The 25,360-nt window shown below is 38.7% G+C and overlaps 2 protein-coding genes across 8 annotated transcripts in view; one reads left to right on the top strand and one right to left on the bottom strand.

Annotated features, from left to right (window-relative positions):
* Nipbl (NIPBL cohesin loading factor) overlaps positions 1 to 25,360 on the top strand; it is a 175,492-nt gene that overhangs the window by 10,401 nt on the left and 139,731 nt on the right. For 3 of the 7 annotated variants that reach the window (XM_017316746.2, XM_006519996.4, XM_011245334.3), the window contains exon 1: positions 10,294 to 10,790. The gene's annotated coding sequence lies outside the window, so the exon portion shown is untranslated. Of the gene's footprint in view, positions 1 to 1,502; positions 1,586 to 10,293; positions 10,791 to 25,360 lie in introns of those variants that run through there. The other 4 variants (XM_006519994.4, XM_006519995.2, NM_027707.3 and 1 more) reach the window with 2 other exon arrangements.
* On the bottom strand, positions 9,052 to 19,803 carry LOC102634078. Its single transcript, XM_017316813.1, has 3 exons — positions 19,795 to 19,803; positions 10,951 to 11,200; positions 9,052 to 10,852 (listed from the first exon to the last, which is right to left on the bottom strand). The coding sequence occupies exons 1-3, from the start codon at positions 19,801 to 19,803 to the stop codon at positions 9,624 to 9,626; spliced, it is 1,488 nt and encodes a 495-aa protein (XP_017172302.1). The 3' UTR covers positions 9,052 to 9,623.

The following is a 25,360-nucleotide window of genomic DNA, read 5'->3' as shown; positions in this document are numbered from 1 at the left end:
GATCTCAAAGGGATTGCAACTGACAGGCTGAGAACCACTATGCTACATAGATGTTCCACATGTACTTAGTGACTGCAAGGCCTAGAACTTTGTAATATTGTTTTATTACATATTCTTTATTGTTGTCATTTGAGACAGGGTCTTTCTCTGTAGGCAGGCTGGCCTTGAACTTCTTCTGCTTCAAGTGCTGTGATTACAGATGTGCACCTCCACACCAATCTTGTACATTCACACAAAACCCTGCATCTTCCTAGTCGGGATCTACAAGTCCACATATTTTTACAGTATGTTTTCATTAAGACACTAGTCCTCAAAAAAGAGAATTATGTTAGTCAGACGCATGCTTAACTCTTTCCATACTGAGGAGTAATATAATGATGTGTTTATATACTGGTTTTCAAACGAGTTTTTCAGTGAGCACCCCTTTTTTTGGGGGGGGTTGTGGTTTTTTTTTTTTTTTTTGAGACAGGGTTTCTCTGTGTAGCTCTGACTGTCCTGGAACTCACTCTGTAGACCAGGCTGACCTCGAACTCAGAAATCCGCCTGCCTCTGCCTCCCGAGTGCTGGGATTAAAGGCATGTGCCACCACGTCTGGCCCAGTGAGCACCCCTTAAAGAGCTAGCATTTGTAACTATGATGTTCTTACAGCAATGCTACTGCTAGATTTAATGTAAATACAAATTAAACATGGGGCTTTACCAATTCTGAATTCCTTACTATAGTCAACATTCAAAAGTTTTAAAGAAAGCTGACCAATTTTATAAAAATACTTTTCCAATCCATCATTTATACCTCTGCAAAGATAAGTTTTAAATTATCTTTGCATGACACGGTTTCTCTGTATAGCCCAGGCTGTCCTGGAACTCACTCTGTAGACCAGGCTGGCCTCAAACTCAGAAATCCGTCTGCCTCTGCCTCCCAAGTGCTGGGATCAAAGGCGTGCGCCACCACTGCCCGGCTACTTTTTTCTTTTTTTAAAAGATTTATTACTATACATAAGTACACTGTAGCTGTCTTCAGACACATGAGAAGAGGGCATCAGATCTCATTATGGTTGTGAGCCATCATGTGGTTGTGGGATTTGAACTAATGACCTTCGAAAGAGCAGTCAGTGCTCTTATCCGCTGCGCCATCTCACCAACCCCCCCCCCCTTACTTATTTCTCTCCTTACATCCTGGGGAAGTTTTGAAGGATGTCTGAATGTATAGGAGAAATCTAATGCATGTTGGTGTCAGGATTAAAGCAAGGTATTACAGACCATACACTGAGCAGATGACTTTAGAAGCAGTGAAGGAAAACAGGGAAGCAGCCAGTAAAACCAATGTTAATGTTTTCTCAGGTGGGTGCCAGGTACTGATCTCAGGTGCACCCACAGTTAACTTCTCAGCCCCAGGTCTTTCATAGGGAAATATTTAAAATATCTGGAGAAGCAATACTTAAAACAGCATTTCTGTTTTGGGTACATATTTTCGACTAAACTTTGTATTTGATTTTGTTTTAGGGATAAATAAGTTCTATATTCCCACCAGAAGGCACTCTATTGATATTCCAATGTCATCTTTAGTTTGTCCAGAATAAGACAAGGTATGAACTATTTCCTTTCCTTCATTTTTTTGTTTTTTTCTTGTAAGTTTAGTTATAGTCTGTATTAAATTATTAAGCAAAAATTAGATAAAATATTTGTATACTATGTGTTCCGTAACTGACTGAAGTGCTAAGAATTTTTTTCGACTTTGATGATTAAGTTTAGAATAAATATGGTTCGTAATATGGTTCTTGCCACTTTATTAATGTACTTATTCAAAGACTATTCTAGTGACTTTTTTCACGTGAGGAAGCATTAGAAAAACTTTAAATATGATTTTAAAAGGGTTAGAATATTTACACAATTCTTTAGGTCAGACCCATCACAATCTGTATGTGCTTAACTAGGAATATCTGGGTTTTTTTTGATTTGTTTGTTTGGTTGGTTTTGGTACCACATTCCTGTAGGAAGGGACATGAGTTTTGTTTCAGACTCATTGTCATAATTAAAACAGACTTAATACCAACTACATATATAACAGTATATTATAACAAAGCAGTACAAGAGAACTGACATCAAAACACTATACCAATACTATCTCTAGCTCCAATGCAAATGATCTCCCTCAAAGGATCATTTCCTCAGAATTAGTGGCACATACTGATGTACAAATTTCCCAATTTTCTTTTCTTTTTTTTTTTTTTCTTTTTTTTGGTTTTTTGAGACAGAGTTTCTCTGTATAGCCCTGGCTGTCCTGCCAATTTTCAATGCCATTAAGTCTCACTGAATTTAAGTTTTTGTTTAGTTTATAATGAAGATGTTTTGTATGATAGTAGTTAAGAGTTGAAGGAATACATTTTCTAAATGAATAAATGCAAGTTAACATACCTTTGGCTAAAACTTGCCTGGATTCATTATCTGAAAGTTCAGATAGCATTTCTGCAATTGTATATTGGGTAAGTGGCTAGGCTACCACAATTCAGTTCATTATTCAATCGTATAACAGTGTCTGGGTCTTTAAGTCTATTTTGATGCAGTTAGTTCTACTTGAAATAATAACAAATAGATCATACCTGTTCATTCAACATATAACTAACTACTCATTAGGCATTTTGAGGCTCCTGCAAGAGACCTTCAAAGCTTTCCCTTATCATTGTAACTCCTGCAGTCTTATAAAACTTATCATTGTAACTCCTGCAGTCTTATAAAACTAGTATTGTATTATTTGTTGTGTTTATAATGGATACTGAAGTCTATTTTCAAACTTCATTGTGGAAAATCACTTCAATGTAATAATACTCTAACAAAAATGTATTTTGCTTTAAGTGTATATAAAATTCAACAAGTTTTTGATCTAGTTATTTGCATTTTAAAATGTGTCTACTTAGAAATCAATTTCGACTTTAAACACAAAATACTAAGAACTGTTGACTCTGACACCTGGGTAGCAGTTTGCCATGGCTCCAAGTTACTGTTTTCTCTCTGTTCACCATAGCCTGGAATACTGTGACATTTCCACTTCTTCTGCGCTGTATTCCGATTTAAGTTTCCTCTGCCTCATGGTTGGTCCTCTCTGCTTTGTTCTGATTCACATTTCACCTTCCCCCACTCACCCAGGGCAAAAAGAAACTCAGTATCTTGATGTTAGCACATTTTGTAGCCTGAGTTTTTAACATCTTGGTTTTTTTTTGTTTTTTTGTTTTGGTTTTTCAAGACAGGGTTTCTCTGTATAGCCCTGGCTGTCCTGGAACTCACTCTGTAGACCAGGCTGGCCTCAAACTCAGAAATCCACCTGCCTCTGCCTTCCGAGTGCTGGGATTAAAGGCGTATGCCACCATGTCTGGCTTAACATCTTGTTTTAAAGAGATGTCTTTTGTGCCATTCTCCCAAGAGCTGTTTCTAATTTAATCAGAAATGTAAAATCGCTTAACATAAAAATTTTTGGGTTCACATGTATTCTTTTTTCCCAATTTGCTCCCTATAAAGTAATTTTGAAGGTTAACTATGTCACCATAGCCACATCTGATACAGTAGTAGCCTTTGTCTCTCTCTGATTGCTTTTTGCTACACTAAACAGGAGAACAGCTGCCACAACAGTTAAATTCAAAACAGGAAGTCATGTGGTCTTCCTAACGCTTGCCTTTCAAGGGCGACTCACTCCCCCTGCTGGTTAGTAGTAGTAGTATTCAGAGTACACAGGTTTGGTCCAACTGGATCATTTTATCTCTTATAAAACTTATGCTTAGCCACTTTAAAAAAATGTAAGATTTAATGTATCTGTCACTGGAAGGAATCCAGTATTAGCAGCTTTAAAAAACACTTCTGGTTTGGTTTGGTTTTGAAGCAGGTTCTTGATATGTACACACAAACTGGTCTCTAAGATGTGGTGAAAACCAACACCTTTTAAGGCTCTTAAGTAGACCACAACAATAAAATACTGTAATCTAATAGAGTAAATAAGATGAAAAAAAAAGATGTTTAAATATTATTAAAAATCTCAGCATGATATAATCCTTATTTTCTTTGGGTTATTTTTTTTTTCATTGTATACTTCTTTTGATTCTGTTCACAGTTCTTGTATATTTTCCTTTTTAACATTCTGTATGCAATTTTAATCACATGTATGTAAATAGACAATAAATTGGGTAGCAAATCAAAGTTAATTAAGAAATAATATACTTAAGCTATACAGAAAACCCTCATTGAATAGTTTTTTTGAATGGAAATGCATTTTTATCATTTAAAACATAACTTATAATATTCTGTAAAAGATGGCAATTCCTGTACTGACAATATGGGTATAAAAGTTAAGAGAAATTGGGAGGGAATGGAACAGAAACCTAACATTTGTCCCATGTTTATTATTTTAATGTTAGCTTACAAAATGCACCAAAATAGATGTTGATCCATGAGAAAAATGCTTTTTCTGTGAAGCTTGAATCATAATTCACACTTTATATCAACATTTTCATTACCTTGAAGGTGCCTTCCTGAAAAGAGTATCAAGTCTTCTTTAAAATATCTATTGTTCTGCTAAAATTCACTATTTTATAGGCAACATTATAACATTTCTTTTTTTATATTTTCTAGGGCAAATAGTAACTAAACTTTGTTTTGTTTTAAAGCTACACAATGGAAAAAAAATCCCCCTTTTGCTTATAACTCACAGTAAGAAATACAGTTTAAAAAACAACCCAGTAAAGCACACACATATAAACAAGATACATATTTATTTTAACATATGAGCTGTGTGGTGGTAGTGCAAGTCTTTAATCCCAGTACTTGGGAGGCAGAGGTAGGTGGATCTGTCTCGGATTTCAAGGCCAGCCTGGTCTACAAGTTCCATGACAGTCAGTTTAAGAGAAATGCTGTCTTGAAAAACCAAAACTAAACAACAACAAAATACGCCTTTACCATGTCCAATGCACTTAGATTCCTATTTTCAATAAATATACTGTCATATTTTTTGTCATAATAATTTTATGACTTTATGATAATGCATTTAAATTTAAGATAATCCTGCAAGCGCTCTGATAACAAGCTAACCCAGCCCAAAGAACATTGAAAACAACTCTTAGAAGCCTCCCTCTTATCTACTGTAGATGGGACAGATTTTAAACACATCTTGCACTCTTCCTTCAAAGATAAAAATCCCCTCTAAACCAGAGGTAGTCTAGATTAGATCAGTACTAAGAAGGACAACTATAGTTCAACTCTCTGGTTCAAATCCAGCATGTAGATTGAACTTTCATAAAGATTTATGACCTTAAAATAACTTTATATTGAAACTTAGTATAGGATATAGCTGTCTACCTAGTTTAGAAAAAAAGGGTAGCTATACATATAAAGAAAAGTAATCTGATTAGGACACATGATTATAAATGGATGATATAGCTAAGATCTAGAGTTAGTGAAAATTCTTAATTATAAGTGAGTAGGATTAATGAGAGGCCAAAGTTTATTCTTATACTATGATAAGTAAAAACAAATAAAGATAGTCACAGGAGAAAGTTTCACTTCTATAATTTTAGCAAAAAAAAAAAAAAGGATAAAGCACACCAAACTTGTTCCATAAATATTACCATAAATTTAACTAAGACAGTTACTGCAAAACCCTGAAATGAGGCGAGGCGAGGTGAGGCGTAAGCCTTTTTTTAATCCCAGCACTCCAGAGGCAGAGGCAGAGGCAGGTAGATCTCTGGGTGTTTAAGGCTACACTAGTCTACTTAGAGAGTTTCTGGCCAGATCTACACAATAAGACCCTGCCTCAAAAAGACAACAACAAAAAGAAAGCCATACAAAACCACACTGAGAGGAGGCTAGAAAGAAGGGCTAGCAGTTAAGGGTGCTTCCTGCTCTTCCAGAGGTTTGGTTCCCAGCACCCAGGGCACACAACCACCTGTACTCCAACTTGAGGGTCACAAGTCTCATCTGGCTTCAGAGGGCACCTGCCCCCTCTCCCCAAGTCCACAAAAGCTAAAATAGTAGCACGTTTTAGTGATAGTAACATTCAGCAAACATGTGAAGCCTTCTAACAGTTTTAAGTTCTACCCTCAAAATCCCCATCCTTGACTCTTCACCAAAGTTTAAGTCATCCGAAAGCTAAATTAGTTGTCCTAAATACAAGATAATTTTGAATCTATTGTAAAATAATCTACAAGACACACATACACTATTTGCTTTTTATTTGCTGTTTTCTCCCTTTTAAAAATGTGTTCTTTGCTGGGCAGTGGTGGGGCACGCCTTTAATCCCAGCACTTGGGAAGCAGAGGCAGGTGGATTTCTGAGATCAAGGCCTGGTCTAAAAGAGTGAGTTCTAGGACAACCAAGGCTACACTGAGAAACCCTGTCTCAAAAAACCAAAAAAAAAAAAAAAAAAAAAAAAAAAGAAGAAAAGTAGAAGTGTTTCTATTAAAGATAAATAAATAAATAAGACTTACTGCCAGGTATAGTGAAAAGATAATTTAAAAAACCCTTTATTTTTATCACTTTAAGATAAGTTGCAACTATATTCATTAAAATATATATTTATAAAATTCATCAGCTTTACCAATATTTTGGCAATGATATGAATTTAAAAATCCATTTAAAATGTTGTATTCCTTCTGTAATTCATTGATTAAAAACACAAATGGGTATACATGAACATTTTCAGCAAATAACCAAGTCAAGAAACTCATTCCCTTAACCCAAGGTGTAGAAGCAAACTGATTTTAGAGAGTAAAAATGTGGAAGCAAAACAAAGTAGTAGTGTTGAGGAAGACAGGTGTTAGGCAAACAGACAACAAAATCAGGAAAACATCACTCTCAGAGCAACTGAGTCTATGGAAGGTCTCAGTTTGGATCCACTGTGTGGTGGTCCATACCAGAAATTTCAGCAATAGACAGGCTGAGACAGGAGGATGGGAATAGTAAGACCGGCCTGCACTATATAGTGAGGGGCTGTCTCAAAACAACAGGGATCTGAAATTTAGGCGAGCAAAATACAAATTGATTCTGTGAAGAAATACTCATAAACCCTGAAATTATTTAATTCTGTTGTCGGAAGACCCTTCAAAGAAAGCGAGCCCTTGTCTTCTTTCATTCCTTATTTTATATGAGGTGGCTAGAAAAGAGCTAATTAGCACCTAATAAATCTTCAGTAGGTTTTGAGGGAATAAATTAAAGTTATTAATTTTAGGTGTTGGGGAGATGGCTCAGTTGGTAAAATACAAACATAAGGACCCGATTTGAGTCCCCAGCAAGCTGGATATAGTAGTGGGCATAGTAGTGCCCATGTGTAATTGCAGCACTGGGGAAGCCAAAAGAAGTAGCTCCCTGAGAATTTTAAACTGGCTAGTTCACTTTAAGCACAGGTCCTCAAGTCCCTGGAAGAAACCTCTTAAAAAGTAAGGTGGACAGCTCCTGTCACACACGTGTACACTCTCACACATAAGAACACACACGCAAAATTGTATTAGTTTAGATGAAATGCCGAAACCATGCCAAGATTTTGTACCCAACAGCATATCAACTGTCTCTACTGAAGCATGCACAATCACTAGGTCACCAGTAACATTCAAGGAAGTTTGCAGGAGGGTAAATAAATCTGCTTCCGTGGGAAACGGAACGCATGAGGAAGATTCTAAGCCACTTGGAAGTTACTTAAAATCTGTTTTCAAAACTAATTAATACGGTGCAGATTGACTCTACCAAATAATATTTAATTATTTGGGTATAAAATAGCTACTAAAACAGTATCCTTGTCTAAAAATTCTGTACATGTAAAGAAAAGAAACAGAACTAAATAAAGTCTTTACTGTACAGCTTCCAGCCCACTGCTATATTAAATTCTAAGATCTACTCTCCAGCTACTGGGAAATAAAATTTCTTACATTTGTACTTTTCCAAAATGCCTTTCAGTAAGCTAAGTAAATCTAAAGAGACGTCAACCCCAACGGTGAGCAAAATACCAACACGAGGCTTCCCTCATGTTTCACAGAACCTGTATTTCAGAAAATCTAAAAATCCCTGTAGCTTTTGCTTTGACAGCATAATTAAGTAGTAACCGAAGTCCTTTCCACACCCTCTCTGAATCCCAGTGCCCGGCATGCATTAGGTCACCAATAAATACTTGCTGAATGAACTTTTCCAGTAATGCTGCTGTATCTGAGCCGAGCCAATCAAATTCTTAGACTTCGGTTCAGTCAGTCAGTCAGTCTTGCATGTATTTGCAAGAAAGGGGGGGGGGGGGGGCAGACAGGATTAAGAATGCATTTTTGTGAGTCACTAGAGTAATATGAATTAGCCCACTAGGGGCAAGGCCACGTGATCAACAAATGTCCAGGCCTCTGCCATGCCATCTAGAGAAACCTAAAAGCAATCATCTTTATGAGCTTTCGAATGTCTAGAAGAGAGCTTTCTCCTGACCTCTAATAACCTTATCTCGGTTCCATCTAAACATTTTTCCAGTTTTCACCGTCTTTCATAAAAGTTCTGTTAGGTATTGATAAACTCATAGTAAAGGGTAGAGTTCAGAAGTGAGGGAGGGGAGTGACTGAGCCATCCACAGCGCGCTATGCAGAACACCTGCGAAGGAAAGTTAAACTTCATTTCCTGAAGCCCTGAAGGCTACTGGGGAAAAAGAGCCAGACGAGATAGAAAGCCCGGAGGAAAAAATGAGAACGACGCCGCCAACATGGAAGGTAAACAGAAGTGCTGGAGGCACCAGGGTGACATGGGGCAAAACCCTGATGACGAGGGCGCCGCCAAGTCCCAGGGGCACTCTGGGGAAGGGGACGGCAGAAGCATGGCGAGGCTTAGTTCTATTTGCACGGATATCAAGCCCGGACCTTTTCCCCCACTTGCAGGACTCCTTGGGCCGAAGTCACCGCCCTGACTTACTCCCTCTGGTCGCGATAGTCATCTAGTGTCAGGAGTGCAGAAATGACAAAATCTTTAACACCTCACCCCCAGTGACTTCTAAAGCAAAAGAATAACCTGTAGGCGAGCTGTCCTATACATCAGTGCATAGACAAGCAAACGATTAACGCTGACAACTTATTTTATTTAAAAAAATATAATATGGTTCCTCCTGAGTAAAATGTGCTTACCTACTGGCACTTTTTACCTGAAGAATTAGCCCCCTTACAATTTATACAAAAACAAACAAACAAACAAGCAAGCAAACAGAAAACTGTGTGGCGATGAAATGCCCTCCGGTTTTACAGTAAGACACTACCATCGGGTACGGTACTGTATTCGTATTCACATTTTGTACTCCAGCCTTGTCCAGAGCCTCTGAGTTTTCAACATACAGAGGAAAACGATGTTTTGAAGTGCGCCGGTGCCGGGGCTCCGGTGCCCGGCGTCAGGATGGCCTGGGCTCCACCCACACCTAGATCGCAGCGCCAGAGCGACCGGCTCCTTGCTTGCACAGCGTCGCCTACAGGCCTTATCCCGACTACCAGGGAGGCAATCAAAACCACCGCCAAAAAGGAAAAAAAAAAAAAAAAAAAAAAAAAAAAGAGGCAAGTCCAGCAGCCCTCTCGTATTTCCAGAAATTAATGCACCACCACCACCACGATCACGATTCCAACTCAGCCAGGCTGGGAGTCTTCACCTCCGAGGACTGTGTTCTTCGCAGAAAATAACCCAGACAGACATAGGATCCGGCCGCTCCCGGGACGATCCATCCATCACGGCTGCGGGAACAGCGTTTGAAAGGTCGGCATCCAACCCGCCGGCAGCGGGAGCTCGGCTTCCCCCCGGGGCCCGGGGCCGGCCAGTCAGGGAGAGCAGCGCGGCCTCGGCTGGCCGCCTTCTCCGGGATTGAGGGTGGGGGGCTATGAGGCCCGGAGCGCCTGAGAAGAGGGAGATCCCGGCCTCACGCCACCACAGCGGACCAGCGCCCGGCTGCTGTCGCCTCGAGGGGGACCAAAAGGAAAAAAAAAAAAAAAAAATCAAGCCGGTCACCCGAGCAACGGCGTAGACGCCGTCTTGCAGAAGCGACCCCACGGGCAGCATCCACGGCCGTCCGTTGCACAGGACAAGGGCACGGAGCAGAACCGCCGCTGCTGCTCCCGCTGCCTCCGCCGCTGTCGCCGCCGCCGCCGCGCCTCCGGAGCCCGCGGGAGCCGGCGCGCTGAGGCAGAGCTGCGAGCCCGAGTGGCGGCGGCGGCGGTGGCGGCGGCGGAAGTGGAGTAGGGAAGAGGGGGTGGTTGTTAGTGTTTGGCGCCGGCGGAGGGAGTCATTCCTGCAGCTGCACTTCCGGTCGGCATTTTGTTCTGAGAGGGAGAGACGGAACGAGAGAGAGAGACACACACACACATACACACACACATACACACACACACACACACATACACACACACACACACACACACTGGGCTCCTTCCCCCCCGCCCGCCCTCCCGTCCCTCCCTCCCTCCGTCGGTACCGACTCACCCGACACCAGCAAAGCCGCCAGGGAGGGACGCCCCCGCCGCCAGGAGGATTGGTTCCCGGGCCCGCGGCGATGCCCCCCCGGTAGCTCGGGGCCCCCGGCCGGGTGTTTGTGTGAGTGTTTCTATGTGGGAGAAGGAGGAGGAGGACGAAGAAGAAGCCGCGATTTGTCTTCTCGGCTGCTCTCCCCCCGGCTCTACATGTTCCCCGCACTGAGGAGACGGAAGAGGAGCCGTAGCCACCCCCCCTCCCGGCCCGGATTATAGTCTCGCTCTCTCGCTCTCTCTCTCTTGCCACCGCGGCCTCGGCCTCCGCTTCGGATTCAGACGCCGATTCGCCCAGGTAAATTCCTGCTCTTTTATTTCGGCGGCGGCGGTGGCGGCGGTGGCGCCGGCGCCAGGTCCCTCAGCGTTTCTCCTCCTCGCTCCCCTCCCCGCCGTTTCCTCAGCGGCCCCGGGTCTCTTCCACGGGGCGAGTCGAGAGAGTGAGTTCGCTCGCTCGCTCCTCTCCGGCGGCAGCCACCCTGGGTGGCGGCGGCGGCGGCGGTGGCGGCGGGGTTCGTAGCCTCTCCCGGCCGGCTTCGGTGACGGGGAACCGGGCTCCCTGCCGGGCGGCCGGGGAGGCGTAGGCCCGGCGGAGAGTGCAGGCCGCGGGCCAGCGGAATCTACTTGAGCTCGGGGATTAGGAGAGCTCCGGGCTGAGCGGAGCGACTGCTGGTCGGTGACAGGCCTCGCCCGGGAGAGGAGCCGTAGCTAGTGAGGAGGCGGAAACAATACAACTATCAGCAAATGTGCCCCGATCGTCCCCCATATTTACAACTTTCCCGGTCCGGGAGTGGGGAACGTCCCAGTGAAACAAACAACCCCCCTTCTTCCCCCTGTGACCCCATGAAGGGAGGAAGTAGTTTCAGTTAGTGAAACAAATGTAAATACTCAGACACGGCTACAGTGGTAATTCTCTGCCAAACTTGTTTGGACGTTTTGGAAAGTTAATAAAGACTGGTTTCCTTTGTAAAAGGATCAAACCGTCCACATGTATATTTAATCTAGAAAACCCTAGCGTTGTGCACACTGCACATCCCCGCCCAGGAGCTTTTATGTTGTTTGACAGAGTGTGTTGCACATGGACTTTTTATTCAAAGACCAAGTAGAAAGAACTTGACAGGTTTACTCCGACACTTTGTATTTGTATCTGTTATGTAAGGATAATTTTAAATGACTACATAAAACTCTCTGGATACTTTTTAGCCTAAACGGGTGCAAGAATACAAAGAATTCTAAGTGTTTTTGAGCGTACATGGAGATAAGGATGAAACCTATTTTCTTTCAAAGGATAGAAGTTAAGTTGCACTTAGAATCTTTGGGAGGTTTAAAACACACATACATATACACACATAGAAGGTGCCATCCTTTCTTGTCAGGGCAGATCTTAGTGAGTCCCAGGATTGTCATTGGCTGTTTGTACCATGATGTTTGACTGTGTAATGAGCGAGGTGTCATTTTAATAGGTCAAATGTATCTGTAGATGCTGGAGAAAAATACCAGTTCTGTATCTTACCAAGTTCTAGTTCACGAGTAAGTTAGATGTTGGGAGCTTGTTTCTCGCGGCTTTGGCAATGGAAGTTGGTGTAAGACGGAAATACCTTTTTAAAAGTCCTCAGACTTTAAAAATTGCACAGAAAAAGAAATGTCCCGTTTGATACTTTGTTTCATATTCGCTGAGGGAGAACTCATTTGTTAAAAGGTAGCAACACTACTCAAGGCGGCCCCTCGTAATGGTAGTGGTTAAAATAGCCCTTTAAATATTCTGGGTCTTAAGTTTTTGTCACTGTAGAATAACTTTTTTGCGGGTTATTTTTGAGTTTAGCATGCTGCTTACAAAAAATTGCTCCACCTTTCCTGAAAACGTATGGATAAATGTTAAAAAGAGTGAAGTTAATATAGCTGTCACGTACTAGGCATGTTTTTAATGCTATAAATCCGTGTAGTAGTCAGTAGCGTGTCCGTGATTTGTATTGGTCGGGGAGCAGTTTGAATTTTAAAAAGCCTGAAGGTCCTGCTGAGCCCCAATCCCGGCCTCCCTCCCTCCCACTAATCTCCCATTCCTGTCTTTGTGCTGCCTGCTCCTGTTAGACTCTGTTTGCTACGGGGCCTCAGGCCTACGGGGGTGAAGGCGGTGTGTGTGTGTGGGGGGGGGAGTATGCCAGGAGGGAATGCTGAAGTGAGGAAGACTTCCCGTCTTGAGAAAGCAGTTTGGGGGAGGGGGGGCGTGTAAAAGGTTGGGTAAAGGTGTCATTAAAAAAATGTTTTAAAGGCTCTGTGATTATCGTTTCAACTTTTATCTGAACTGTATGTCAAGAGATGAATTTATTTCCATGAAAGATAATGGGAAAAGAGTTCTTGCTTAGTTTTCATAAACAGAAGCAACTTTTATAAGTTACAAGGAGTCTTATGCAAACCTGTGAATCAGCCTAGTAGATATTAGTATATGTGATCAACGCATTTTTTTAAGTCTTTGGAATTAGGTTACAGTTAGCCCTTTCCTCTCTTTATTATCTGAGTTCTACATATTTTGTAATTTGTAAATAATGTTCAGTTAGTGATGCTTTTCATAAGATAGTGTAAACAGTTCTTTAAAGTAACTTGAAAATGTTTCTGTTTGGCTCAGTTTAATTTAAATAGCTTGTTTTTAAAAGAGAAAACTCAGTCCTTGAACTTTCTGGGCAATTTAGTTGAGAGAACAATTTATGTTTCATGAAGGATTATGGGTAGTCTATTGCATGTCACCTCTATTGGTTGAGATACTCACCAGTGAAAATCTTGTGCTGCAGACCTCACTTTAATCCAGGAAAAGGTACAGCCACTGAACATTCCAGTAATTTAGTAATTCTAGTTAGTATTGGAAATTTTGGAGAAATATTCTTAATATGGCTAATGTGTCCCTAGTGTGTCTGACTTCAACTCTATGGCTTAGTGTTTTTCTTGAGTGTGGAGTTACCAATAACTTGTATAACTTGGAAAGAAAAATAATCTTAATGTAAATAATGAGACTCTAGTAAATCAAAGTTAAAATACAGAATAACTTCAGCATTTTTAAGAAGTGTAGTGGGATACTTTCTAAAGCCATTCACCCATCTGTTTACTAAAGATATTTGAATGTAGTTTGAACCTGTGCTAGAAATTATTTTACTGCTGCCTACATTAGGAAGAAAAGGAGTGGTGTATTTGAAAAAAAGATTCAGGTTTTTCATTAGAGATGAAAAGTGAAGATTTTTACTATGGTAGTAAATAACTTGGGTTTTGCGTAGTGATTCTTATTAAAAATTTAAAATATGAGCAGAACTATGCCAGTTGATGAGTGAAAGTTTCTTTATTTCAACCAGACTCCTGAACTGAAAAATGCACTTTAAAGCCTTCCTATTAATTTCTTATTTAATTGTCTATACTAATCTATCATCAGACTATCATAAAAACATCTGCATGTCTGTATTAGATTTTGACATGGCCTATTCTATTTTTACTTTCTCAGGATAAGACATAACAAAATTAGCAACTAACTTTGTGTTTTAGTCTTAATTTAACTCTATTGCTTATTAAGAAAAGCATCATTTGAGAGTATTAGTACAATTTTAAATTAATATTTCACTTTTATATTGACTCACTGGGAGATCTAGGGTAAATTCCTTTGAGAGAAAAGTAGTTTAATTCTGTTTATCAAGGTACTGACTAGGTACTTTTATAGAATCCTTCAAATATATTTTTAACCTTGAAGATGCTTATTTTAATGTTCTAATCATACTCTTTGCTTTGATGGTAAATTTACGCTCTTCAAAACTTTAGAGATCATTTTAAAATTTATTATTTTCAATAATTGTCTTTTATAATAACATTTTATGGTTTTAGAATTTTCAATCTGCCTGAATCCATTTATAAATAGTATTATGTTTATATGAGAGAAATAACTAGGATGATTTTTTTTAAATAGAAAACTTCACACTCAGAGATCAAGTGATATATGTATGTGTGTGTGTGTGTGTGTATGTATGTGTGTGTGTATATATATATATATATATATATATATATATATATATATATATAGTGAGTGAGTTAAAGGGATTTCTTGATAGTACTTTTCTTTGTATCAGATTATGTTTCTCTAAGAAATGTCTGCCCTTTGCTCTTCAAACCATGTACCTAGTGGTAATACTATACCTTACTTTTTTTTTTTAACTCTTAAAAGAGATGATATCTGCCACCACCCCCCCACACACAATGTTATATTTTTCTGGTGAGAGCTTTGTAGTTTGATATGCATTGGTGTGTGTTCAAACTACTGATTTTATTTTCCTGTGTACCTATTAAGAATTATAAGTGACTATATTTGTTGTAAATGATATGTAATATTTTCTGAGTTGTTTACTTTTTGTTTTTAAAAATAACTTTAGTGGAGTCTTAGTGTTTCTATTTGATTTTTTTACAGCAACTTAAAAAAAAAAACCCATTTCTGTCCAATTAAGGCCATCATTCTAATTTTAAAGGGTATTTTGTATGGTTAGAATATTTTTCCCAAGTAAGTTAATAAAAGTGATTTTTAGATATTTGTAATGTATGCAATTTTGTTTTTGTAGAAATCTAGAGTTGATTTTAATGAATTATCATTTTTAGGGCCAAAGTGGTATTTAATAATAAGAAAGGTTATTTAAAAATAAGAGTATTGCCAACTAAGATTTTCCCCATTTAAGATTTTGATTGCCTATTATTTGACAGGAGTTGTGTTCAGTATGTTCCCCATAATATTATTTAATTCTAGAAAGTACATGAAGTAGAAACAGTTATCCACAATTTACAGATAAAAAAACTGAGGCTAGGAATATGTAGAAAATTCATCATGGTTATATAGTACATGAATAATTAATTAGCCTGGTACACATTTGTTTTTAAAAACTCAAGGTTCTATATCTTTAGTTTTGTCAAACTTGTGCAGTCCATTTATTTCTCAATTGGTGCAACATTCAAAGCTATATTGTCAAAGTAATTATGTATGTCATACTGGGAAGATAGAATTTATGTCCTATACATATGCTATTTTTGAAATCAAATTTTAACTAGCTTTTTAATTTTGTTAAGTGTTCTGCATTTTTTTACTTCTCTTAAGTGTGTGTGTGTGTGTAATTGTCATAGTATCTGTTTTCAGAAAGGAAAAAATAACCAGTTATTTCATTCTAAAAATGAAAATGGCCAACTAATTATAGTATGAAAGATAAATGTATAAATTAGTGGCTAAATTTTTTTTAATACCAGAATTTATGTAGTTGTCAAATGTTGATCCTTTCAGAATCATCCACTTGATTGAGTACTTGTTCAAGAGCTGTTGCCATTACATAACTTTGTGGGAATTTTGTCACGTTTTGTTTTGTTTTGTTTTGTTTTAGGCAGGGTCTCATTATTTAGCTGGGTACTCATGGTGATCTCTGTCTCTAAATGCTGGGACTGCATTACCATGACCTGCAGGATGGATGCAGCAAAGCATTTGAAATAGCAACTTTTCTCCTTCCCCCTTTATTCTTTACCCTGTTTTCTTTTTCAAGAATGTTTCACTGTGTTGGTCTGCCTGAAACTCCCTGTTTTGACCAAGCTGATCCTCCTGCCTCTGCCTCCCCAGGGCTGGAATAAAGGCATGCACCACCACACCCAGCCTTGAAATAGTCCATTTAAAATAAAGCCTATTATGGTGAATTTTTATTTTCAAAAGGTGGATTTGAACTAAATATAGGAATAACACTAAAATTTAATCTTTTTCAATGAGGTGTTACATCTTTTGATTTGTAATACTTGGTTGTTTTGTTCTGGGTTTTTGTTGTTGAGTGGGTGTGTGTGTTGACAGGAGACATGGTACTGTGTACTCTTGGCAGGCCCAGAATGTACTATGTAGACCAGGCTGGCCTGCATCCTCTTAGTCTTTCCCCTGAGTGCTGGATTCATAGGTTTGCTCCACCACACCTAGTAGGATGTAGTAGTATTGAATGGATTTCTTGTGCCAGAAACACTTCTGGAGTCTTTACAATTAATTTTCTCAATTCCTTGAGGTTGACATATTGTAACTTATAGGAGGTTAAGTAACTAGGTCAAGGTCCCACAGCAAAGTATGAAAAGTAGAAAAAGTACCACAGTGTTGGTCCTTTGTTCTCAGTGCTCCATCACCTATGCTGTGGGCCGTGATTTCCATGATTTTACACCTGTCCAGTTACTCAGTGAAGCTGCAGTATTCTTGTTTTACAGACATGGAAATAGAAGCTTATGTTTAAAAACTTGTTCTGGGTAGTAAATCTAGTTAGTGTTAAGAGAATTGCAACTCAATAGGTCTAATCCTAAAATACCTCAACTCTTTGCATTCTTCCATCTTGCCTCTTCAGAGTTTATAATTTTTTTCATGTGTATGGGTGTTTTGCCTGCATGTGTATATGTGCATCATGAGCATTCCTGGTTCCCACAGAAGGTTTTGGATTCCCTGGAACTGAAAACAGCCTTTTGTGGGCTGCTATGTGGGTGCTGGGAAACAAACATAGGTTCTGTAGAAGAGCAGAGGGTGTGCTCTTAATCATTGAGCCATCTCTCCAGCCTGAAATTTTATACTGGAATTTTTCATGGAAAGTGTAGGCTTGGTTATAAAGTAGAGTATTTTTTTCTTGTAAAGTTTGTCAAGAGAGCCTTAAAATAATTTGTGTATAGTGTTTGGGATCTGATCCAGGGCCCCATCAGTATCACTGAGCTATATCTCCAGCCTCCTCAAAAGAGAAGAGTTATGTTTTGATAAGGTATAACTTACTTATACTAGATTATAGTCTTAGATAATGCTTTGTTACTATATATCATGCATATTTGTATATATACATACATACGTATTTAAATAGGATAACGATTTTAAATATATATATAAAATAGTTCTTAAAAATGTCAGAGCTATTTTATTTTCATGACTTTATCGCAGTGTTTAATTACTGTATGAAAATACTAAGCATTAGGATTTTACCCTGGATGCACTACATTTTTAAAAATAGTTATGTAGATAAATTGACTTGGCCATCTAACTTGTGTCAAACATACCACTTAACATAGATACATTAAACTCTAAAGTTATCTTTTATTTATATTTGCCTTTTATCAGAAAGGAAACACCTGGGACATGCAGAAATTAATTTATTAGAACTTTTATTTAGTTTTACTTAACTGAGGTAATCCAAAGCCATGACAAAATTCGAAATAGTAGATTCATTTTTGATATTTAGCTTATTTGTCTTCTCTAGTCCAGAGAATCATGCTGTCTTAAATAGCTGAAATGCATACTTGTTGATATGTGATGATTTTTTTGTTTTGTTTTGTTTTGTTTTGTTTTTTCGAGACAGGGTTTCTCTGTATGGTCCTGGCTGTCCTGGAACTCACTTTGTAGACCAGGCTGGCCTTGAACTCAGAGATCCGCCTGCCTCTGCCTCCCAAGTGCTGGGATTAAAGGTGGGAGCCACCACTGCCCATCGATGATTTTTAAGAATACATATTGTTCTAGCTACTTTAGCAATTTCTAAATTAGTATTAAAAGTAAGAACATGGTTTACATTAAAACTTAAGCTTTACGGTTGGTATTTATGGTATTTGTTATTTTCATAACAAAGAATGCCCTTGAAATTAATCCTAACAAAGAAATATATCAGTGTGTTAGCCAACACTGCTCCTTGAAAACCCTTTAAGAATTATAAAGCAAGGCTCCTTAAACTTTTTCCACTCATGATCCTTTTTTTTTTTTTTTTTTTTTTGCCCAAGAAATTATTGTGTGGCCCTGGGGTATGTAGGTATATAAATCAGGCATATTGGTAATAAATTGTAAACATTGGGGCTGGAGAGATGTATCAGAGGTTAAGAGCTTTGGCTGCTCCTCTAGAGACCCTGAATTGGATTCCCAGCACCCACATGGCAGCCAACAGTCATCTATAACTCTGGTCCCAGGAGATCCAATGTCCTTTGTTAACCTATGTGGGCATAGCAAGCATGTGTACACAGACGTAAATGCAACAAATGCCTTCATATGTAAAATATAAATAATTAAGAATAAATTACAAACAAGTTTTATTTTAAAACAATTCTTTGGCATACATACTATTTTTCCACTCATTAAAGACTAAAGCAAATTTGTATGCTAATGTGATAACTATGCTTGATGTTTGTTTGTTTGTTTGTTACAGAAAAGATTAAATCTTGGCTGCATATTTGATACTACAAGATATAGTATCTTCAGGCTTGTATTTTTTGTTTTGTTTTTGTTTTAAAGACAAGGTCTCACTATGTAACCCTGGTTGACCCAGAATTCTCTATATTAACCATACTGGCCTCAAACTCAAATAGCTCTCCTTGCCTCTGCCTCCTTAGTAGTGGTATATCACCACTTTTTTAGAGTGGATCACTATAATCGTGCATAGCAAGAGCACCACTTCACATAAATATGTGGTACAGAATGGCAGAGATATGTTAGGGTCAGTCATTGGAAATTTGTTCCCAGTCCCAAGCCAAAATGCATACAGTGACTTGTTAACAGAACAGGTGACAATTTAAATAGTAATTTTAAAAATCTAACATTCTAATTATGTTAGACTGAAATCAAAGATAAACTAATTTAATACTTACAAACTGAGGAGTGTGTCATGAAAATATTAGAAGTCTTTGTTTTCCATGAACAAGCTATTATGCTTCTATACCACAGAAAACTTTAATGTGTACTCCCAACTTTGCAGTTTATAGAGTATGTTACTCTGGAACTGTGGGAGAGGCGTGTTGAGTTGAGAATCAAGGCTGCAGTGAAGTGGAGTGCAGCAGCACGGGTGAGACCTGGAGGAAGTGCCTCTGATGTCATATACGTGTGGCTTCAAATTCATTCTTGGTTATTATATGTACAGAAATCTTTTATTATTGCTAAATTTTCACAGCACCCACATAACTCCTAGAATCCCAAAAGAGCCACAGTTAAAGGAGCTACTTAAAACATTCTTTTAAGCTGGACAGTGGTGGTGTACGCCTTTAATCCCAGCACTCTGGAGGCAGAGCCAGGCGGATTTCTGAGTTGGAGGCCAGCCTGGTCTACAAAGTGAGTTCCAGGACAGCCAGGGCTACACAGAGAAACCCTGTCTCAAAAAACCAAAAAAAAAAAGAGTTTTCTTTGCTAACCTCAACTATTATACATACAGGAAATTAGGTTTTAATGAGAAATGTATCACTACATATTGTGATATATATATATTGTGTGTGAATGGTGTTCAACTGAAGTTGTGACTTGATGGATTAAAAAATTAAATTAGACTTACGGAGATCATTTTTGTCATAAAAGTCACTCTTGGAATCAGTTCTGTTTTGACAACATTAAATCTTGTTACCACTACTGTAGACAGAATAGTACCATTTTTCTGAAAAGTATTCTAGTGTCCCTTTGTAAACAGTTTCCTAACTCTATCCCAGCCCTTAGCAATAGAGTCTGATTTTGTTTGTTTTTATAGTGTTGACCTTTTCTAGAATATCATATAAATGGAATCATATGGTGTATAAGACATTTGCATGTCTGGGTTGGTTTTGGTTTTTCAAGACAGGGTTTCTCTGTATAGTCCTGGCTGTCCTGGAACTCACTTTGTAGACCAGGCTGGCCTCCAACTCAGAAATCCGCCTGCCTCTGCCTCCCAAGTGCTGGGATTAAAGGTGTGTGCTACCACCACCTGGCTTATTTGCATGTCTTATTTCTTTCACTTAGAAAGCTTTTGAGATACATTCATGTCATTTATGTGTATCAATAGTTTGTTGTGACTAAATGTTGAAGTTACATTGAATGTACTCTTTGATGGTTTACTTATGAAAATGTATTATCAAAAAAATAACTTTAAACAGTGTGGATATTGTTCTCAGAGCTTAGCAGTAGCTTTATTATTGAATATTGTACTTGTCCATTACCTCCTCAAATCCAGTATAATTGGCATTATTAAATGCCTTTTATTTATATTAGTGCATGCTGTTAGATTAAATGCCTTACCAAGTACGTGAAGTAGACATTACTCTTTCTCATATAGGGAAAATAATTATCATCATGTATTTTAAACCTTTAGCATGTAGACTCTAAGGGATGGCCTAGTAATTAAGTAAAACTCAATTTACTTTTTTGTTTGTTTGTTTTTATTGATTTTTTTTGTTTGATTTTATTTTATGTATTTATTTTGTGTTGGCTTGCATGCATCTGTAACACGTGGAATCCAGAAGTGGGATTCCTTGGAACTGAAGTTACAGAAAGTTGTGACCTAGCATCTAGGTGCTGGAAATTGAAACCAGGTCCTTTATAAGAGCAGCACTGGCTCTTAATCCCTGAGCCATCTCTCCAGCTATTTGGTTGGTTTTGAGACAGGGTTGTTTCTGGCTGACACAGTATCTGACCTATGCCAACCTCAAACTTGAAGCAGTCCTCCTTCCTCATCTCCCAAGTTCTAGGATTGCAGGCATCACAGCCTGCACCTGATCGTTTAGATTTTAAGTTGAACATTTATAAATGTATACTAAAAATAAAGTATATGTTACAGTGAGAACATTTATAGTCTCTTGTAAAGATTAAAGTTGGAGAAACAGTGCTGTTAACTTTTTAAAAAATGGAGGCAGATAATGATACAAGCTGTTCTCTGCTTATTTCATTTGACCTCCCCACCCCAACTTGGTTTTGAAATAGCTTCCTCTTTGGGGTTTGGGAATCATCTTGTTACTTCTCTGTGTCTTTCCCCGCTTATAAAAAAAGAAAGAAAGAAAGAAAGAAAGAAAGAAAGAAAGAAAGAAAGAAAGAAAGAAAGGAAGGAAGGAAGGAAGGAAGGAAGGAAGGAAGGAAGGAAGGAAGGAAGAAAGAAAGAAAGAAAGAAAAAAGGAAAAGATCTATTTTTATATATGTGTGGATCTGTACATGTGCATGCAGTTTTTACAGAGTCCAGAAGAGGAGCTGGAGGCACAGGCAGTTGTGAGTCATCAGGCCTGGATGCTGGGAACCAAACTCAGGTTCTCTACAGAAAGAGCAGTTGCTCTTAACTGCATATAGTTTCTGACACTCCACCCCACCCCCACCCTCACCAATCTCTCTCTCTCTGTGTGTGTGTGTGAGAGAGAGAGAGAGAGAGAGAGAGAACAACATACTGACTTGTAGTTGAGACTTGCTCACAGACCCACCTGTCCACACCCCCAGTAGATGGACTTGCAGGGTTATGCCTCTGTTCAGAGTGTTTTTAGAATCTGCCTAAAGAGTTGTTAGGACTGAGAAGATGGCTCGGTCACACTATCTACATACTGATTACTCACAAATTTATTTCTTGATTCTGGCCATTCTGACTGGGGTGAGATGTAACCTCAAAATAAGTTTTAACTTCTATTTCTCTAATGGCTAATGATGTAGAATAATTTAAAGTGCTTATTAGCAATTCATATTTCTTTTCTGGAGTCTCTTTTCAGATCTATAGTCCATTTTTTATTATTTTGTTCCAATATGCTTTTTTAAAAGACATATTGGTAGACTCCAGGCTAAAATGATCTACATAATCTGTCTGTGCATATTAAGAATTAGAAGGTATTGGTAGGGGAAAAAAGGAAGTATTTCTTATAGCTTTAAATCTTATCTGACTACTCATGGTTCCTAGTGTATGTCAGTGTTCATTGTACTGCCTTCTGTCTTCAAATGTAAGAGTCTCAATACGGGAATTTAAAATGGCTCAATTATAAGCTCATGGCTGTGCTAGGATGAAATTCAGTGCCTGGATTTCTAATATGCTGACTAGAAGTTGAGTTATGTTGTTGCCTGTAGTAATTATATGCTTTAAAATAATCTTTTTTTTTTTTTTTTTTTTTTTTTTTTGGTTTTTCGAGACAGGGTTTCTCTGTAGTCCTGGCTATCCTGGAACTCACTTTGTAGGCCAGGTTAGCCTTGAACTCGGAAATCTGCCTGCCTCTGCCTCCCAAGTGCTGGGATTAAAGGCATGCACCACCACGCCCGGCTAGTCTAAATATTTTTATTTAAAGATATTTACATATTTTTAGTAGAATAGTAGTTCAGCAACTCTCCATTCCCTTAGCTTGCTTGCTTTCTTTCTTTCTTTCTTTCTTTCTTTCTAGATTTATTTATTATTATCTGTAAGTACACTGTAGCTGTCTTCAGACATACCAGAAGAGGGTGTCAGAGCTCATTTTGGATGGTTGTGAGCCACCATGTGGTTGCTGGGATTTGAACTCAGGACCTTCTGGAGAGCAGTCAGTGCTCTTAACTGCTGAGCCAACTCTCCAGCCCCTTCATTAGTTTCTTACAAGCCAGAACTGCTTATAGAATTCTGGTATGTTAGATAAGGCTAAATCATAAGTTTGGTGCCTAAACCTTTTTAAGAATATTAAAGTTGAAGATTTAGCAAGGTCCTTGTTTTTCATTTTAGAAGAAACTTGAGAATTCCTTATGATATTTGGAAAATGTGGAATTTTATAGATTAAAATTTTATTTTTCTTAATTATTCAATAACAATAGTTACATAAGTACATATAACTATATTATATGTTCACTATAAATATAAATACATATTGTTTTAAGAGTATATTATAAAGACTTTCCTAGTTTTTTATGTTATTAGTATTTCAGGTGCTATCTGTTAATTTGTTGGTAGATGAGACATATGTTTTCATTCCACTATTGAATATTCTAATTGCCTCTATTTTTTTCTTCATAAATGTTATCAGTACAATTTGGAGTGTGTGTGTGGGTCCACCTTTTCAAGGCTTTATTCATTAGAGTAGAATCCAGAAAACACAAAGCCAAAGATTGTTATGGCTCTTAATATGTAGTTCCAATAATAGTTTGCCCTGCCATAGTTGATTTTCCTTGATGTTGTGATTCATAAAGAAAACTAATTTTGTTTTTCATGTAGAATGCCCTGATTCTATTAAGATTACTTTTAGGTCATTTAAGCGCCCCCACCCCCCCACCCCCCACCGTGCCCTCACTTGTGGCTGTTTTCAGTACTTAAATTTTGATGGTAAAAATCATGGTTTTTTTTTTTTCAAACTATACATATCATTTGGAGATGTGCAGTGACATATTTGTGTAGCATCTAATCTAGTTCCTATCCAAGGAGCATATAGGCCAGTTATTAATCCAAACTCCTTTCTTCTATAAGCCATTTTAGGTTTATAGAGTCTATGGAGTCTAGTCAAGACAAAGTGAAAAAAATTAGGTTAAAAAATAAAAGTGCTGATTGTTAAAGAATATTTTTGAATTTTTAAAAGGGGAAATCAATCTTTTATCTGCTTAAAATAGTAAAAAAAAAAGCCAGAACTGTAATATAGTGGACACAAAAGTAGTTTCTAGGTAAGACCTATTACTTAGCCTTTTATTTTTAATTTTTAAATTGTATTTTTATTTACTGAATCCATGTGCATGTGTGTCTGGGCACACCTGTGCTAAGGCATGTGTACGTGATCAATTTGGAGACTTCATTCTCTGTTTTAGTGTGGGGGTCCCAGGTTGTCAGGCCTAATGATCTTACCAGCCCATGCTACCTAGTCTTCATTTTTTAAATACAGTGTTTGGTGTGGCATGTACATGGCTTTGATCTAGTTTCCATTTTTCTGATCATCATACATTGTGTTCTGTTTCAACTCAGAAACAACAGGCTATGGGGAGTAGTTTCTACTACCCTGCTTTAAGCTCAGTGCTGCTAGGCACCACCCAGGAACCACCCCAGATCCATGGATGAAATACACACATACACACACACACACACACACACACACACACACACACACACACACCAACTTTTTTAAATATGCTTCTTAGCTCAATGGCCAGGCGCATGTGGCTAACATGTTCATACCTTCATTCCCAGCTCAACACCTCTAAATCTGACCTCAATTCCTTCTCCTTGCTCAGCACTCTAAATCTGCCCTCAGCTTAGTTGCCTTTCTGATCTCCTGCCTGCTACCCCGGGCTCCATTGGAAGGAGCCAGTGGAGATCTCACTCCATCCAAGATCTCACATGGCTGGTGGTTCTCTCTCCCTGTGAAGAATGGCCAATCCTCTTTCCCTTCTTGAATCTACTAGCCTGCCTGTGGGAACCTGGAAGTCCTGCCTCTTCCGCTCAGCCATTGGCCATTAGCTTCTTTATTTGATTGATCAAGAACCAAATTGGGGAAAAGGACCTTCAGTGTTCACATGCAAATTCCCTATCAAGAGCATCAGAACCATTCCCTACAACAGGCATTGGGAATGGCAAAATAAAAGCCTTCAGCCTGCCTACCTACCAAGACATTACAGTCTAATGAAGCTTGTAGATGGGTAAACAATCATTTTGTAGGTGCTGGAGTGTTGTGGTCAAGATGAGCAGGGAGAGTATGGGTTCAGGGGAGGAGAGTGTTAAAAACCTAATTTACATGAGTGTGGTAGGAAAAAGCCAGGAAAGCCTTTCTAGGAGATAGTATGTAAACCATAGGCTTTAGTTAGACTTGTGAGCCTGGAGCAATAGTTGGATTTTGGAAACTGTGGATGGCACCGGCTTAAAAATGTGCCAAAAATATTTAACCAGAGAAAGGGCAAGATGGTGAAAATGTACATACCTGGGGCCAGAGGAATAACTCATGGAGTAAAGTGCTTGCTGTGCTAGCATGAGGACCTAAGTCCACATTTCCGACATATACTTTAACGCCAGCAGCAATGGAATGTACTTATTACCTCATCACTGACAGGGCAGAAACGGGTGGATCCTGACCTGGAAGTTCACTGACCAACCGGTTTAGCTGAATCAACAAGCTCCAGGTACTTGAGAAACCCTGCCTTAAAACCTAAGGTGGATGATGATAAAGGAACCTCAGGCCTCTATGTTTGTA

Source organism: Mus musculus, chromosome 15 (genome assembly GCF_000001635.26).
Source record: "Mus musculus strain C57BL/6J chromosome 15, GRCm38.p6 C57BL/6J".
In the NCBI taxonomy this organism is placed as follows: Eukaryota; Metazoa; Chordata; class Mammalia; order Rodentia; family Muridae; genus Mus; species Mus musculus.
This window is presented reverse-complemented; position numbering and strand designations above follow the sequence as displayed.

Coding starts and splice junctions, on each gene's coding strand:
- LOC102634078 (XM_017316813.1), bottom strand. Junction 10,853..10,950: donor GTGGCTGCCGCCGGAGAGGA/GCGAGCGAGCGA, acceptor AGAAACGCTGAG/GGACCTGGCGCCGGCGCCAC.